Source organism: Phodopus roborovskii, unplaced genomic scaffold (genome assembly GCF_943737965.1).
Source record: "Phodopus roborovskii unplaced genomic scaffold, PHOROB, whole genome shotgun sequence".
NCBI classification, from domain to species: domain Eukaryota; kingdom Metazoa; phylum Chordata; class Mammalia; order Rodentia; family Cricetidae; genus Phodopus; species Phodopus roborovskii.
In genome coordinates, this window is record NW_026126482.1 from 1,866,064 (window position 1) to 1,881,208 (window position 15,145).

The 15,145-nt window shown below is 52.3% G+C and overlaps 1 protein-coding gene across 1 annotated transcript in view; it reads right to left on the minus strand.

Moving 5' to 3' along the window:
- The window catches only part of Aopep (aminopeptidase O (putative)), a 226,184-nt gene that overhangs the window by 111,011 nt on the left and 100,028 nt on the right, over positions 1 to 15,145 (minus strand). The window contains exons 6-7 of the mRNA XM_051194140.1: positions 13,463 to 13,652; positions 9,814 to 9,920 (exon numbers count right to left, since the gene is read on the minus strand). Of these exons, the coding sequence (XP_051050097.1) occupies positions 9,814 to 9,920; positions 13,463 to 13,652 (297 nt within the window). The remainder of the gene's footprint in view (positions 1 to 9,813; positions 9,921 to 13,462; positions 13,653 to 15,145) is intronic.

The window sequence follows — 15,145 nt, forward strand, 5'->3', positions numbered from 1 at the left end:
TACCTCACTCAGGCCATTTGTGTGAACACCTTTGTTCAAATTCCACACTCCCCAGTTTAATCCTGTCATTTTTATTTTGTAACCAGGTGGTCTTCCACTTAAAAACAAAACAAAACAAAACAAAACAAAAACACAACAGATATTCTCTCAAGTCTTAGGGAACTTTACTTTTTTACATTTCAGCCCGTTCCGCTTACCAGGAAGCAAAGGAGGGATTTTCCAGAGGAACACAGCAGCAAGACCCCTTACAGGTCCCCAGGGGAGGTAGTGGCGGAGGCAAGATGGCCACATCCCCTGCCTTTGCCACATTTGGCAACAGTGTACCAGGTGTTAGGGCCATGCACTATGGCATCTAACATGCACGATGGCATCTAACTTGGACCTAAGAGATTGTCACTGTCTGTCTCTAGCCACACTGGTGGCTCCTTAGCAGTCCACTATCTACATGTTTTAAATATTTGAATGTATTTACCGAATTTCCCCTTCTACAGCATTCACTTCTACAGCAGAAACTGGACAGTGCTTTGTCTTGTTTTTGTCTTTCGAGACAGGGTTTCTCCGTATTGCGTTGGAGCCTGTCCTGAAACTAGCTCTGTGGACAGTGCTACTAACGTGCTATATGCCTGTAGACTGAAGTTAGCATGGTAAGCAGGCCTCAAAAGCCTACAGAACGAACAGAAGTTGCAAGACAAGACTCACACCCAGGAAACCTGGCTTCCAGCCCTTCTGAAAATCCTATGCCATCATACTGGGTTGAGACCCAAAGACCTGACAAGCTCCGGAGTGGAGCTCAGGCCTCCATTTTCACATGGTAGCATTCTAGATGGGTCAGGATCAGCCACATCCTGACGGCAGCTGCTACCTTTCACTCTCTTCAAAGTCCTAACTGACATCACGGAGCCTGGGACTTCAAGCAGTCCCTTTAAAGGAGCAATCATTACAGTAAATAAAGGGAGAGCATCGCACTGCATCACTGAAGTTGTCTTTGAAGCTGCGCGAGTTAGAGATTCACTCAACCAGAGCCTTGGGCCAATGTAATCTAAGCTCAGTCCTCACTCCTGAAATGTCCACCTAATCCCATCTGGCCTCTAGACCCTGTCTCTTTGATCAAGTGTTATCCCAATGTCTGGGTAATCTCCCCCAAACTCCATTTCCATTGTGTCATTCTTGGAACTGAAGATAGCTCAGCACTATGGAGACTGTCCCAGGGAATGTCTGACTTTGGCATTTGTAGAGCCATTGCTTAGCCTGCCCTCACCGGGCCACCTTCAGCCTCCCAGATCACCTCCATTCAGACAGCCCATTCTCTTAGAAAAGGCCATCCCACACCTGGAATTTCTCCTCTCAATCCCTACCATTCTCAAAGCTTCCTGTCCTGCCATCCCAGCTCAGCCCATGCACGCTTCCCAGGAAAGCTCTCAGTTCCTGCAGCTCTCAAGGACACAATTCAGCATTCATTTATTCTCTCTCTCTCTCTCTCTCTCTCTCTCTCTCTCTATATATATATATATATATATATATATATATATATATATATCCCACCAGATACATAAGTTACAAAGGCTCTAGGGACAGAGATTGTATCTACAGCACCCACTCACTGAGCGCTGTGCACCTAGATAAAGGGACACGAGCCAGACACAGTCCTGGGTTGCCAAAGGCTGATGGGTCATTTGGGAAAGATGGATGGAGAGCGCAGACAACTTCTGCCTTTGAAGCTCAGAAATGACAAAATGCTATATGGCTCACCCTCTGCATAAAGGTAATTATTATCAAATAACATGTAAGACTGTGTGTAGAGAGGGGGACACCGTTTATATTAGGGCAGGGATCACACTCTTTTTTGTAAAGCGTGAGTGTCTGTGCTGTAGTAATGTGGAGTTATGCAGCAAGGAAGGGACGCTCTACATAGGGGCGATGTGGAAAGTGGCAGGGGGTGAGGCAGGACAGCTGGCTAGACAGATGGCCGAGGCTGAGGGTGGAGTCGTGAGCCTCACGCATGCTTGCTGCAGCCTTAGCACCCAGTACCCAAGGATGGGCTTTGTCTGGAGAATAGGACCCTTCAAGGTGGTCAGAGTCTGAGTCCTAATCTGATTGATGCTCTCTCACGGAGGAGACATTTGAGCATGCAGAGAAGGGCCAGGGACACATACATGATGTAGACAAAACATCACAAGGGCACAGGCAAGCCAGGGAAAAGGTGTGAAAAAGCAACTTCCCGCGGTCGCGGCCACTGCCTTGGGTACCTCATCCTGGTCTGAGCTGACTCCCGCAGGATGAATGGTCTGGGACACCCTTCAGTAGCTAGGTTAGAGGGCAGCAAGCGAGAAGTCTGGGAACAGGGCTGACTGCCCGATGGGGAGGAGATGGCAGAATGGTGAAGCTTGTAAAGAGAGGGCGGGGATGGCACAAAGGAAGAAGGTTCGCATAGCACGGGTAAGGCCCTGAGTTTGAACCCAGCGCTTCCAAGGGAGGACAGGCAGAGGCAGGGTAGGGATAGAAAAACAATTCACAGGCTGTGGGCTGGGTCACACAGATGAAAAACGTTCTAAACACACACAGTGGACTCAAGGGAAAAGGACAGTCTACTGGTGAAACACTTTTGTGGTAAAACAGGCAGTTGCTAGGGGTGGGTCACAGGATGTGGGGGGGGGTGAGAGGGGAGGAAGGGGAGGGGGAGGGGAGGGGGGACTTCCAGGAAAGGAGTGAAGTAGGCTGGGAGGGTGGATTCCCAGGAGAGGAGGGAAGGGGATGGGGAGAAGGTCCCCACCCTGCAGGAGAATGTGGAACTGGGTTCTGCCCTAAGAGGTAAGCAGGGGGGTTGGCATAGCCAGTGTGTGTGACCTAAGGGAGCCAGGAAGTGACGTCAGTGGACAGCTCGGCATTCACCTTGGAGCTCACAGACTAAGAGGCAGCTGTGCAGAAACAGAGTCACGGGGGCCTCCAGCTTTGATAGGGTAGCACCTCTAGGGCTTTCCAATACCTGTGCCACAACGGCTCCCACACTAACTCCAGGACTCCGTGGAAAGACATGGCCCTCACTCGCCTGTTCCCAGAAATACCTGGGAAAAATCTCTCTCTCTGAACAAGACATCTCTTGGTCTGACGGAGACGATTCCAGGGGGCAACTGTGTATGAGCTGGCCTGAGATCTCAGCACCTTGGCTTACTCTGCTCCTCCAACGTCTACTTTTCCTTCCATTTTTCCTTCCTGGGAATGCCTTCTAATAAGCGGAACTCCAGGTAAAGACACCATGCCACAGGGTTTGCGCAAAGGGCTGGCTTTTGTTTTGTTTTGTTTTTGAGAAAGGGATCATAAAAGGGAAGTGGGAGACTGTCCTCTGGAGACAGGAGCATCAGGAGAGAGGAAAGAGTGGGGAGGGACAGAGGGAGGGAGAGGGAGAGAGGGGGAGGGGGAGGGGGAAGAGAGTGGGAACAAAACAGAGAGAGGGAGAGAAAGGAAGAGAGAAGGTTGGGAGGTGGGCAGGGCCCTTTTACAAGGGAACATCATAAATGTGCACAGAGGATGCTCTTAGAGGCTGCAGCTGAGGGCACATCCTGTCAGAACCCCCAAGGACAGGCCAGTACAGATAGATGCCTGAATACAAACAAGCCTGACATAAATCTAATTTCTGGGTCTTCATGTGACAAAACTGGGAATGGCTGGGTGTTGGTGTCGCACACCTTTAATCCCTGCAGTCTGGAGGCAGAGACGGGTTGATCTCTGTGAGTTCGAGGCCAGCCTGGTCTACAAAGTGACCTCCAGGACAGCCAAGGCTACACAGAGAAACCCTGTCTTGAAAAAAATAAAATCAAACCAACCAAAAAACAAATATACAAACAACCCCCTCACCACCAAATAACTAAAAAACACCCCACTGGGAATGGAGTCCCCCACCCCCCCAGAAGATCAAATACGGGACAGGAAGCAACTGAAAGGGATATGGGGTGGGGGTTGGCAACAGCAGGAAGAGAGTGCTTCTGGCATGAAAGCCAGGAAACAAAATCAGTTCCAGGAGTTTACCGTCGGTGCCAGGCAGAGCAGAGGAGTAAAGGTGGGCATGGAGTGTAGGGACACATTTTCTTTATCCCCGTAAGAGCAGTATGCCATAGACTCCAGAGAACGGGATGCTCCTGGCAAGGGGGAGGCTGGTGCTTCGGTGAGTGTTAAGCTGGGAGAAAGGTGAGAGTATGTAGCAGTTAAGGGGGAGGAGGGCGAAGAGAAGGAATGGGTGTGTTTCTCTTGGCAACTGGAGACAGATGCAGTAGAGCCTGGCGCTTGTGGAGGAGAGCTCCCAAGTGGCTTCATGTGGGGCAGGGGACCCCAAAACAATGAACGTTTGCAGTTTGTCTGCCCAAGCTAGCAAAACAGAGATCTGCTCCTTTAATCACCTATAATCCTAGCACTTAAGAGTGCGTAGGTCCTAGGAAAAATATAGCAAATCTGAGGCCGCCTGGCTATGAAATGGTAATAACAGGCCAGTTACGGTATGGCAGTTCACCGCGACATTGATTTAAAATCACCCAGGAGATGCCTTTGAGGGCTGTTCCAGAGAGGTTTAAAAGAGGAGAGGAGCCACCCTGAGCCTGAGTACCCAGCGCGAGCATGAATAAAGGGGATGGTAAGCCTGAGTACCAGCACTCATCTCTCTCTCTCTCTCTCTCTCTCTCTCTCTCTCTCTGCCTCCAGACAACCACAGCAGCCTCACCACCATGGCTTTCCATAAGCCCTTCCTTCTTTAAGTTCATTGTCTTGTCTTAGCATTATCTTAGCAATAAGTAAAGAAACCAACACACAGGACAGGACTATAACCGTGAGATCTCAAATAAAACAAGACAAGCAGACTTAGTCTGTGGCTGTGATAAAACACCATACCAAAAGCAACTTGGGGCGGGAACTCCAGGCAAGAACCTGGATGCAGAGGCCTTGGGGGAGTGATGTTTGCTTACTGGCTTGCTCCTCACGGTTTGCTTAGCCTGATTTCTGATTTCTTACACAACCCAGGTGTGGTCTCACCGCACAGGGGTTTGGGCCCTCCCATATCGATCACTAATTATGAAAATGGAGCCAGGTGTTACGGTGCGTGCCTTTAACGTCAGTACTTGAGAAGCAGAGGCAGGCAGATCACTGTGAGTTCAAGGCCAGAGTGGTCTACATAAGTTCTAGGACAGTCAGGGCCACACAGGGAAACCCCGTCTCAAAACAAAACAAAACAAAAAACAAACAAAACAAAAACAAACAAAAAACAAAATTCTACACAGGTTCGCATACAGGCATTTTGTTTGTTATCTGAGGTTCCCCTTCCTAAATGTTAAGTTGTGTTAAGTTGGCATAAGTCTAGCCAGTACACAAAGCAAAAACTAAATCCAAGTAAGTTTCCTAGGTGCTGTGTTGAAATATAAGGATAAGGCTGGCTTTAGTCACAGTAATTAAAGGGTCCCTACCCAGTTTATAGTTTATAGCCCCACACAATGCGGCTTCAGCGTGGTGCCCCTGCAAAATGTGAGGTGTCTACACAGCTGTTCTAGACGGCATCACCACCGCTATCCCATCCCTGCAGGGTGTACCCCCCCCCCCCGCCCCCAGGGAACTTCCTGTCCTCTCTGACAGGATAAATGGTGCCCAGTCCATTTCCTAAAGCCATGGCAACTTCCTTCCTCATTCACGCCCAGACCCTCCCTCCCCTTCCTCCTTGGGAGCTTTGGGGCCACAGCTCTTCTGTGTTTGGTCACGATGTATGCATTCTCCGGTCTGCTTCTAGAACTAGCTCATGAAAGCAGACAGGCTGGCGGTGGACACTTGGGAGGCCAGGGCAAGTGTGGACCTACAGCTGCTGTACAGTCAGCCAAAAGAAGAGTGTTCATGCCCATGCAGTTTTCCTAGAGGGCCAGGGAAGCAAGAGAGTCAGGGAGGATGGGGCTGGCCCAGAGTCAGAGCCCTGGGGAAGATGGGAAGCTACTTCTAGCCCAAGCCAAGCATCCGAAGGGCACCTCTCCGCCTGAAGCAGCAGCCTGGGGCTCTTAGGGGAGTTTTTCTGGGTCTGGCCTGTGTCACTGCCAACTGATAGCCCCACATTATCACCATGAAAAACCTGCCCGAGTTCTTCAGAAATTAGAAACACCGGATTTTGAGAAAGCTTGAGAGGTAAAAGCTTCCAGGATGATGGAGGGTTACGTGAGAGAGGTCCAGTGAGCAGCAGGCCCTGTGGCTTTAGATCAGAAGCTGGGAAAAGAGGCACCATGCAAACACCCAGAGCTAGCTAAAGCTTGCTCTTTAGCTCCGGACAGAATTACAAATGTGCTCCCCCACCCCATTATCAGGGGATGCTGCTTCTGTGGCCGCTGGCTGAGGCATTCACACGGAGGAGGTAGAAAGGGTGCCTGCGCCTGTCCATCACTGTGGCAACTGTGTGGGCATCAGCACCCCGCTCATCAGTGCCTCCTTTCTGATAAGTTGCATGCTTCCTCGGCTCGAGGATAACTTTAACAACGAATCCCCCCAGACACGCAGCGGTAACGCATCACAAACGAACAGCAAAGGCAGTAACCCGGAGTGAGTGAGTGACCATGCTTCCGGGGGCTTTAGCTGTACCTTAGAGGCACTCCTGCCAGGAAGGAACGCACAGGAAACAGCTGGAGCCCAAACAAAACTCATGGCGAAGGCAGCTGAAGACTCAAAACCAAACAACAGTCGATGTAAAACACACAGGGTAAGGTGCATGGGTCAATGCTGGGAGTTGGGGGTATGTACGGGTAATCCCAGGACTTTGGAAGTGGAGGAGGAGGAGGGGCACAGTTCCAGGACAGCCAGGGCAGCTCAAGGAAACTCAGGATTCCAAATGACATTAACAAACAAACAAACAAAAACGTTGCAGATACAGACAGCACAGTGGTACACACACTGTGCAGTATTGACACGATGGAATCTCAAATTTTTGGTTTGTTGCTTCTTACTTTACAACACTCTACTAACACTCTATTATCTATAACCAGCAAAACGGCCTTTTCTTTGATGAGACTTCAACCTGTGACCTTCTGACTTCAAGATGTCTGAAGCTTTTTTTTTTTTTTAATGCCATCGAGGGCAGGGCTGTGATAGCCGAACAGAGAGCCACAGCTGTGATGCTATACATAGTCTGTCCCCAAAGCTCACATGGCTCTTGGTCCCTCGTTTCAAGATCTTGATAAAAAAGGGGGGGGGGGGTGATGGCACTGTCTATGGTCGCTGCCTTGTTTTAAAGGAATTCTTTTTCAAGGTCATCTGCATTTTAAAACACAATCTTAGAACACATTTGATGCATGTCATCTTTTCCATGTCAGTAATCTGAGGCTTTCTGTGCACATTTGAGGGAGAGCTCCAGGAGTTAAGTTGAACCCAGTAACGTAATTCCTTCTGGCTGCACATGCGGCTGAAAAATCTATTTGCAGCAGCTCCTTCAGATGCATTGGGTCAAGACAGTTTCTGAATATTAAGACAAAGGAGAGTAGATGAAAGCCACAATAAACCTTCTAGTTCAAACATCCAAAATGCTCTCAACTCCTCTCACTGCAGAAAAATCTTCACCCGCTGCAACCGGGCTGACCACAGCTCCGCGCAGGACAGGCGTGAGAAGAGGCTTCTGGGGATGAGGGGCCACTCGTTTGGGAGCTGGACATGTATTTCATTGATGAAGTTGATGTCCTTCACACACAAAGGACATCCCATGCAGAGCCAGGGTCACCAGGAGACTTAGACAAGGAGAACAGAGAGGATCTTTGAGTCTGGGGGGAAGAATTCACAGTTCGTGCGGCTTGCCTTTGGCGTGTGGCAGCGTCTAGCTAGCATGGTCAGTCTGCATACAGTGTGGCCTGCATACCTCTCCACCACACACGAACAAACACAGAGCCCAAGGCCACAGCCGTCCTTCACAGAGCTCTCCCTCAGGCCATGTCCCCAGCAGCGTCCACACGAGCGGCCCTCACCTTCTTCCCTTTCTCCTATGACCTGGACACCCCAGTCCCCTCCACATACACAGCATTTCCTCAGGGTCCTTTGTTGTGTCATCTGACAACTTTTCTTTCTTCTTCCTTCTTCCTCACTTCCTCTTCCTCTTCTTCGTGACTCAGGTACACTCAAGTGAGTACTGCTCAGGCTGAGTACTCTCCCTGCCTACAAGCTCCACTGGCTACATACTCTACTCAACATCCAGTGAGTAGAGCATACAAAAGCCAGTGCATACAAAACCAGAATCTTTATTGAACACCTGTTCTTCCATTTAGATAAATGTCATCACCATCTGCCCGAAGCCCGGGTGATTCTGGGTACCGGCACTGGCCTTGTCTCCACATCCCACTCGGTAAGGATCTGCCAGTGGTGCCTGTAGGACACACACCCACCAGGTCACTGCTCCACCAGGACCCTCTGTCTGCATTATACCTCTGTTCCCTGCTCTCTACCTGCAGCCCATTCCACACAGGAAACACTAGCAAGCGCAGGATTCTTACATGCCAAGACTAGCTAGCTTCTGAAGAACATGGTCAAAGCCTCTCCTGACCCATGGCTCCGCCGTTTCTGCTCCCAAAGCACAATAAGGCTCTTCCCATCCTCGGAGCCTTAGTGATTCCCACGCTGCCAAGCTAGGCACATGTCTAGCTCAGACCTCGTGCCCTCCAGTTAGTCTGGAAATCGTGGGCTCAGCCTGCTGCATTACTTACTGCTTACTGTCTCTAACAGGATTAGTCATATAAAACTGTCCCTGCTGAGTGCAAGCTCATTGAGAGCAACCAGGCTGGCTGGCTCACCAGCCAGCTTTTGGCTGAGGGGACACTCAGGCGCAGCGGCCTTGGGCTGTATGGCAGGGCCCTGGCTCCTAGCTGGCTATGCTTTACCAGTGCTCTAGTTAAGATGGCAAGGACAGCCCTACAGAAAAGCACTAGCCAGTCTTGCTCCCTCGGGTCAACCAGGCTTGGTCTGTTTCTGCTGTCTTTTGACTCCCATCGTGGTTCGGGCCCAGTGCAGAGATGGGGAGGCTGCTTATTTAGACTAGACGCAATCAATAGCAGAAGTGACCAAGGCAGGCAGGCCTCTGGCCAGAGGATGCCATGTACAATGGGCTGCAAAAGGGGTTAGTCCCTAGATGGGCCGACCGGCCCTTCCCACAGACTGCAGAGTCCTAATTCTTGATTCTCCTCAATGGGGGGTGGGGGGAGACTGGGTGGAAGCGTCTGTTGTCTTAGAGACCTTGGTGCTCCTGGGGCCTAGGCAAGAGGTTTCAGATGAGGGTTTATAGCGTCAGAATACCAAAAGAGGAAGGGTGGGACTGGGTGGTAAAACACCCAACAAACAAACAAACAAACAAACAAAGGACAAGGAGCAACCCCCCAAGTGCCAACTGTACCCTGTAAACAACTCCCAGGAGCAGCAACCCAACAAAAGGCCCCATTGACAGGCACACCCGTCTCTCTAAGTGCAGAGCAATCATGCTCTCTTACAGAGACCCCCCCCCCCCGCCACCTGCCGTGAAGGGTTACTGTCTGCCAAACTGATGAATGAACCCTAACCTTCACGTCCACGGTCACCATGTAAGGTGACTATTCCAACTTCAAACCAAGAACTTAGTCCCTCCTGCTGTTTTTCCCCTTTGACTAACTGAAGAAAGACACCAGGAAAATCTCAGAAGGCAAATCGAAAACCCACACCCTGGAAGACTTAAAACATGGCAATCCCGTCCCTGGGAAGGTGAGGAACGAAGCCAAGCCCTGTTTAAGGGAAACGGTGGCGGCAGATTCAGTCAGCCAGCTAGGGAGGAGGAAGTGGGAAGCGTTGGCGCCTTACCTCAACACCTGCATTTCCTCTGGGGAGTTCCGCAGCTCATCCTGCAGGCGACGCCAGCGCAGGCAGGCCCTCAGCTCCTGCTGCTCCAGGGCCTCATGTGGGGGCAGCTACATGGGACAGACAGACAGACACATGCACACATATATAAGCAAAATGGTGTCATTGTGTTGGTCAGGCTTTTCTCACCCAGGGACTGACTCTGTCCCACAGGGGACAACTGGGCCCGCCCTCCTCCCCTGTGCTCTCCAACACAAGAGGGCTGAAGGGTGCTGGTGGGTACCGCAGCCCTGTCTTTGGGGTCCCCGGTCCCGGAAACCAGCCGCTGCAGTCTGGAACACACACCTTCCCCACAGGCCGGCTCTCCTTTGATTCCTTCCCTGCCTCGTTTCTGCACGGGGACGGGAAAGGCCCTCCACTTACGCTTATTTTCCCCAACCCTCAATGTTGTTAAGGACTGTTTATAGTGGAGCCTGCTAATGTAATCCAGATGACTCTGTTTGCATAGATCCAGAAGGAAAAAAAAAAAAGTATACTGTCTGGACTCAATCTGGAGGCAGGGGAGGGCCATCGCACTGTCCCACAGAGTCAGAACTGGCTGCTGTCACGCGGGCTCACAAGGCCGCATGGCTGGGTTCTCCATAAAAGAGGGTGTACAGGGAAGTACCCTGCAGGGAGGGAAACATACTGGATCTACACACATTTTTTTAGAATGTCTCTGGTCTCTGATAATGCATCCACCAAATCTCAGCAGGCCCTGGGTCAGTATGGAAGACTTGAACTACCATGAGAAGTGGTACGTGAGGACGGACGCCAGTATCAGACTGGTCAAACAAGACCATGGGGTTCCTTGTCAGAAGGGGAGGTGAGGGGCCAGAAGATTTCCCAGGGTGGGTGGTGATGCCTGAGCTTGCGGGGGGGGGGGGGGGGCCAGAAGCTTCCGGAAGTGAGAGCACCAGCAGCTCGGAAAGAGTGTGATGTTCTTAGAAAGTAGCAAGGGGGTCATGGACGAGCTGGGGCCAGACAACCGAGGCGGGAAGGGAGAGCGGCAGAGAGGTCAGAGGTCAGCACACTGCTCCACAAGACATGCTCACTGAAGAGCGAGCGGGCTTAACGTGATGCTTTGGAGACAGGACCTTCCAAGAGGCGATCATGGTTAAAATGGAGCTTTTAGAGGGGACCGTGAACCTTCAGGGCTGTCATCTTATGAGAGCGTGGAAGAATGGTCATGTGAGACCAGAGTGAAGAGACAGTCACCAGACAGCCAGGAGAGGAGGCCACCCCAGAAATCAGTTCTCTTGGTTCCCAGGTCCTGTCAGCTTCTTGCTGGAAGAGAACAGGCACGTCGCACGCAGCTTCCATGTGTCTAGAATGCGTTACGCTAACTCACACATTATCCCATCCACTTTGTGAACTTGAGTCGTCTAGACCCATTCCCCAAGGGAGAAACCGAGGCTCCAGGAAGCCCTGACCCAGCTCAGAGCCCAGGCTGTCTTCCATTCTCGGGAACAGGGTATACTTTGGTACCTGCTGGCTCCATGTGGGAAGAGGACGGAGGGACAAGTGAGATGTAGCCCCACTGTGTGATGTAGCCCCGCTGTGTGATGTAGCCCCGCTGTGAGATGTAGCCCCACTGTGTGATGTAGCCCCGCTGTGTGATGTAGCCCCACTGTGTGATGTAGCCCCACTGTGAGATGTAGCCCCACTGTGAGCCCACTGTGTGATGTAGCCCCACTGTGAGATGTAGCCCCACTGTGAGATGTAGCCCCGCTGTGAGCCCACTGTGTGATGTAGCCCCACTGTGTGATGTAGCCCCACTGTGAGATGTAGCCCCACTGTGAGATGTAGCCCCACTGTGTGATGATGTTGCTTCTGCACTGAGAATAGGGGAAGCACGTGGAGTCCGGGAAAGCTGTGTTGGGAAGTTTGAGGTGTGAATCAGTTTGGGAGTTTGGGTTTCAGAGATGGGACCTCAGCCTGGCCACGGAAACACTAAGACTTCACCAGGAAGAACGTTCTTGTACAAAATCAAACAGGGTGAACAACCTTGGGGGCTTTAGGAAAATGGTAAGAAAGCAAGGGTGGGGGGGGTGGGGACCACACAGAATAGAAGTGACCCTGGGGTTAGGGAGCGGAGGGAGGGGGGAGAGAGGGAGGGAGGGATGGGGAGAGAGGGAGGTATGGGGAGAGACGGAGAGGGAGAGAGGGGGAGGGAGAGGGGGAGAGAGGGAGGGAGAGAGGGGGAGAGAGAGGGGGAGAGAGAGGGGGAGGGAGAGAGGGAGAGAGAGGGGGAGAGAGGGAGGGAGAGGGAGAGAGGGAGGGTTGGGGAGAGAGGGAGAGGGGGAGGGAGGGAGGGGGAGAAAGAGACAGGGAGAAAGAGGGAGAGAGAGAGAGTAGGAAACAGCCCTGCAGTCTCATGCTGGTGTGTGTGTGTGTGGGGGGCTGGTGGCCAAGGTCGAGTGGAGGGAGTAGAAGGGCCTTTGGTCAGTGCTTCCCACCCTAGGGGGCTGAACCCAGGTCTGCAGGCCAAGCAGAGGCATGGCCACTGAGCAGACAGCCTCCACTCCTGAACCTGCCTTTTCGACCTACAGCCTTCCGGATATGCAGGGCGTGGCCCGCGAGCTACATTCTCAGCCCCTGGTTTTTACACTTGATTAAAACAAATTGTTTCTCTGTTAGTTTTACCACAGGGTGTCACTCAAGCTGAGGCCAGTCTGGAACTCACTACATTGTGCAGGGTGGCCTCAGAGCTGTGGCAATACTCTTGCTCAAGCCCCCTCATGCTGGGAATACAAGTGTGAGCCACCATGCCTGGTTTACAGCATCTTTTCTGAATTAGTGAGCGTCACGTAAGAATATGGAAACACTGAGTTCCTAAAACACGTGTCCCAGCCACAGTGAGCCTCCCTTTAAACGTGACAACTGACTGCAGTAGAGTGGCAGGTACCAGTTTGTCACCTTACCTAGTCCATGGCACTAAGCGCCTTGTCCCTCATCCAGAGATTTCCATTCTTTGTCTAGGGAAGGAGGTTGGGGCAGAGTCTTATTATCGAGAACTGGGAGACTTGGAATTTAGGAACTTACATTATATAGACTACACTGGCCTCAAACTCCTTCCATCTTCCTGCCTCAGCCTTGCAAGGGCTGTGATTCCAGGCATGAGCCACACCCCCAGCACTTGCTAACACTTAAATCTGATTATCTAAAAAAAACCTACAACTAGGGAAGAGTACTCACACAAGTTCAAGTCCAGCCTGGTTACACAGAGCGCTCCAGGCCAGCTGGAGGCACACAGACCTACAAAGACCCTGTCTCAAGACAAAACACAACACCCACAGCTCGTGTTCCCATGGCCACAATGCAGGTGGATTATGCAATGCGGGAATCTGAACTTTCTCCATGCCTCTGCTCACATACGTTCTTAACAGGTCTTCTCTAAGTCCTCGGACAAAACCGTCCCGTCCACTCGGCGTGGGGCTCTCAAAGTACTTATCACATTGCTACTTCTTTCGTTTATCTGATCCTTCCATCTCTAGATTGTGTACTTGGAGAGAGCAGCCCTTCTACAGTAATTATCCAGCGTGTAACTATTGAGTGGGTGGGTGCATGGAAACGGAGCCTGGTCCTGGGGAGGGAGATTCTCTGAACCCACCTTCTGTGCTTCAGCCCAAAACACATCTTCCAAGTGAGTGGCGAACCCTTCGCTGAGCCACTCTTCCGTCCAGTCTCGGGCCCCGATGGCTAGGCCAAACCAGGCGTGAGCGATTTCATGGCAGAGACGGGTCCCACAGAGATGGCTCGTGCCTGTTAAGGTGCTCTGGGAGAGGAAGATGATGTGTGGGCTGCAGACAATGGGAGAGAGAGAGAAAAGCATGTGGAGTCCTGTTAGCACCTGTCCTCACGGCTACTCAGTGGGGCGGCTTTCTTAGCCCCACGGAGTCTGTCATTACGGTGTGCGTGCCAGATCATGACGGACAGATGCGGCTTCGATGCTTTTAGACCTGAATCAAGCGGCAGTTTACGTTACTGGCAGCTGTTCAAGTTGCTGTTTCTGCCAGCAGTTGTCTTCGTCATCAGGCTCCCATTACCTGTAATAAGTGACCTGCACCAAGTTTTATACTGAAAAAAATTACAAGGCAGTGGAAACGTTTGCTATGAGATCTGGACTGTAAAAGAAGAGCAGGTGTGAGGATGTCAGGGGAGTGATCAAAGAAGGTCGTTCAGCAAAATACTAGCAGCTCACAGGCAAATCAGGAAGTCATGTGGAAGGCCGGGGAGAGACAAAAAGAAAAGAACCCCAAATCTTCCATTTCGCACCGGAGCCGACTGTGGAGTTCACAATCAAGCAGGGTGCCCTGGGTGGGGAGACTCTTGAGTGGCCCGGAGAAGAGCCCTGTGCCTACAAAACAAAGACTCTCCATGCGAGCTGCAGGCCCTTACAGACCCACATGACAAGAGAATCATGAAAATGGAGGAGGAAGGAGGATCACAGACCCTCCCAGGGGGAGGAGGGGATCACAGAGCCTCCCAGGGGGAGGAGGGGGAGCACAGAGCCTCCCAGGGGGAGGAGGGGGAGCACAGACCCTCCCAGGGGGAGGAGGGGGATCACAGACCCTCCCAGGAGGAGGAGGGATCACAGACCCTCCCAGGGGGAGGAGGGGGAGCACTGACCCTCCCAGGGGGAGGAGGGGGAGCACAGACCCTCCCAGGGGGAGGAGGGATCACTGACCCTCCCAGGGGGAGGAGGGGATCACAGACCCTCCCAAGGGGAGGAGGGGATCACAGAGCCTCCCAGGGGGAGGAGGGGATCACAGACCCTCCCAGGAGGAGGGGGATCACAGACCCTCCCAGAGGGAGGGGGATCACAGACCCTCCCAGGGGGAGGAGGGGATCACTGACCCTCCCAGGGGGAGGAGGGGGAGCACAGACCCTCCCAGGGGGAGGAGGGGATCACTGACCCTCCCAGGGGGAGGAGGGGGAGCACAGACCCTCCCAGGGGGAGGAGGGGATCACTGACCCTCCCAGGGGGAGGAGGGGGATCACAGAGCCTCCCAGGGGGAGGAGGGGATCACTGACCCTCCCAGGGGGAGGAGGAGGATCATAGACCCTCCCAAGGGGAGGAGGAGGAGCATGGACCCTCCCAGGGGAGGAGGGGGAGCACAGACCCTCCCAGGGGGAGGAGGGAGGAGAGCTAACGGCCCCAGGGCTGGCACCAGATGGGAGTCATCTAATCTCATTTTCCATAGCTTCTTCTGTAACTCCAAATACCAGGATTAAAACTGCACAGATGAAGTGGGAGGAGGCGGGTGGGGTGTCAGAAATGGGAGACAAATGG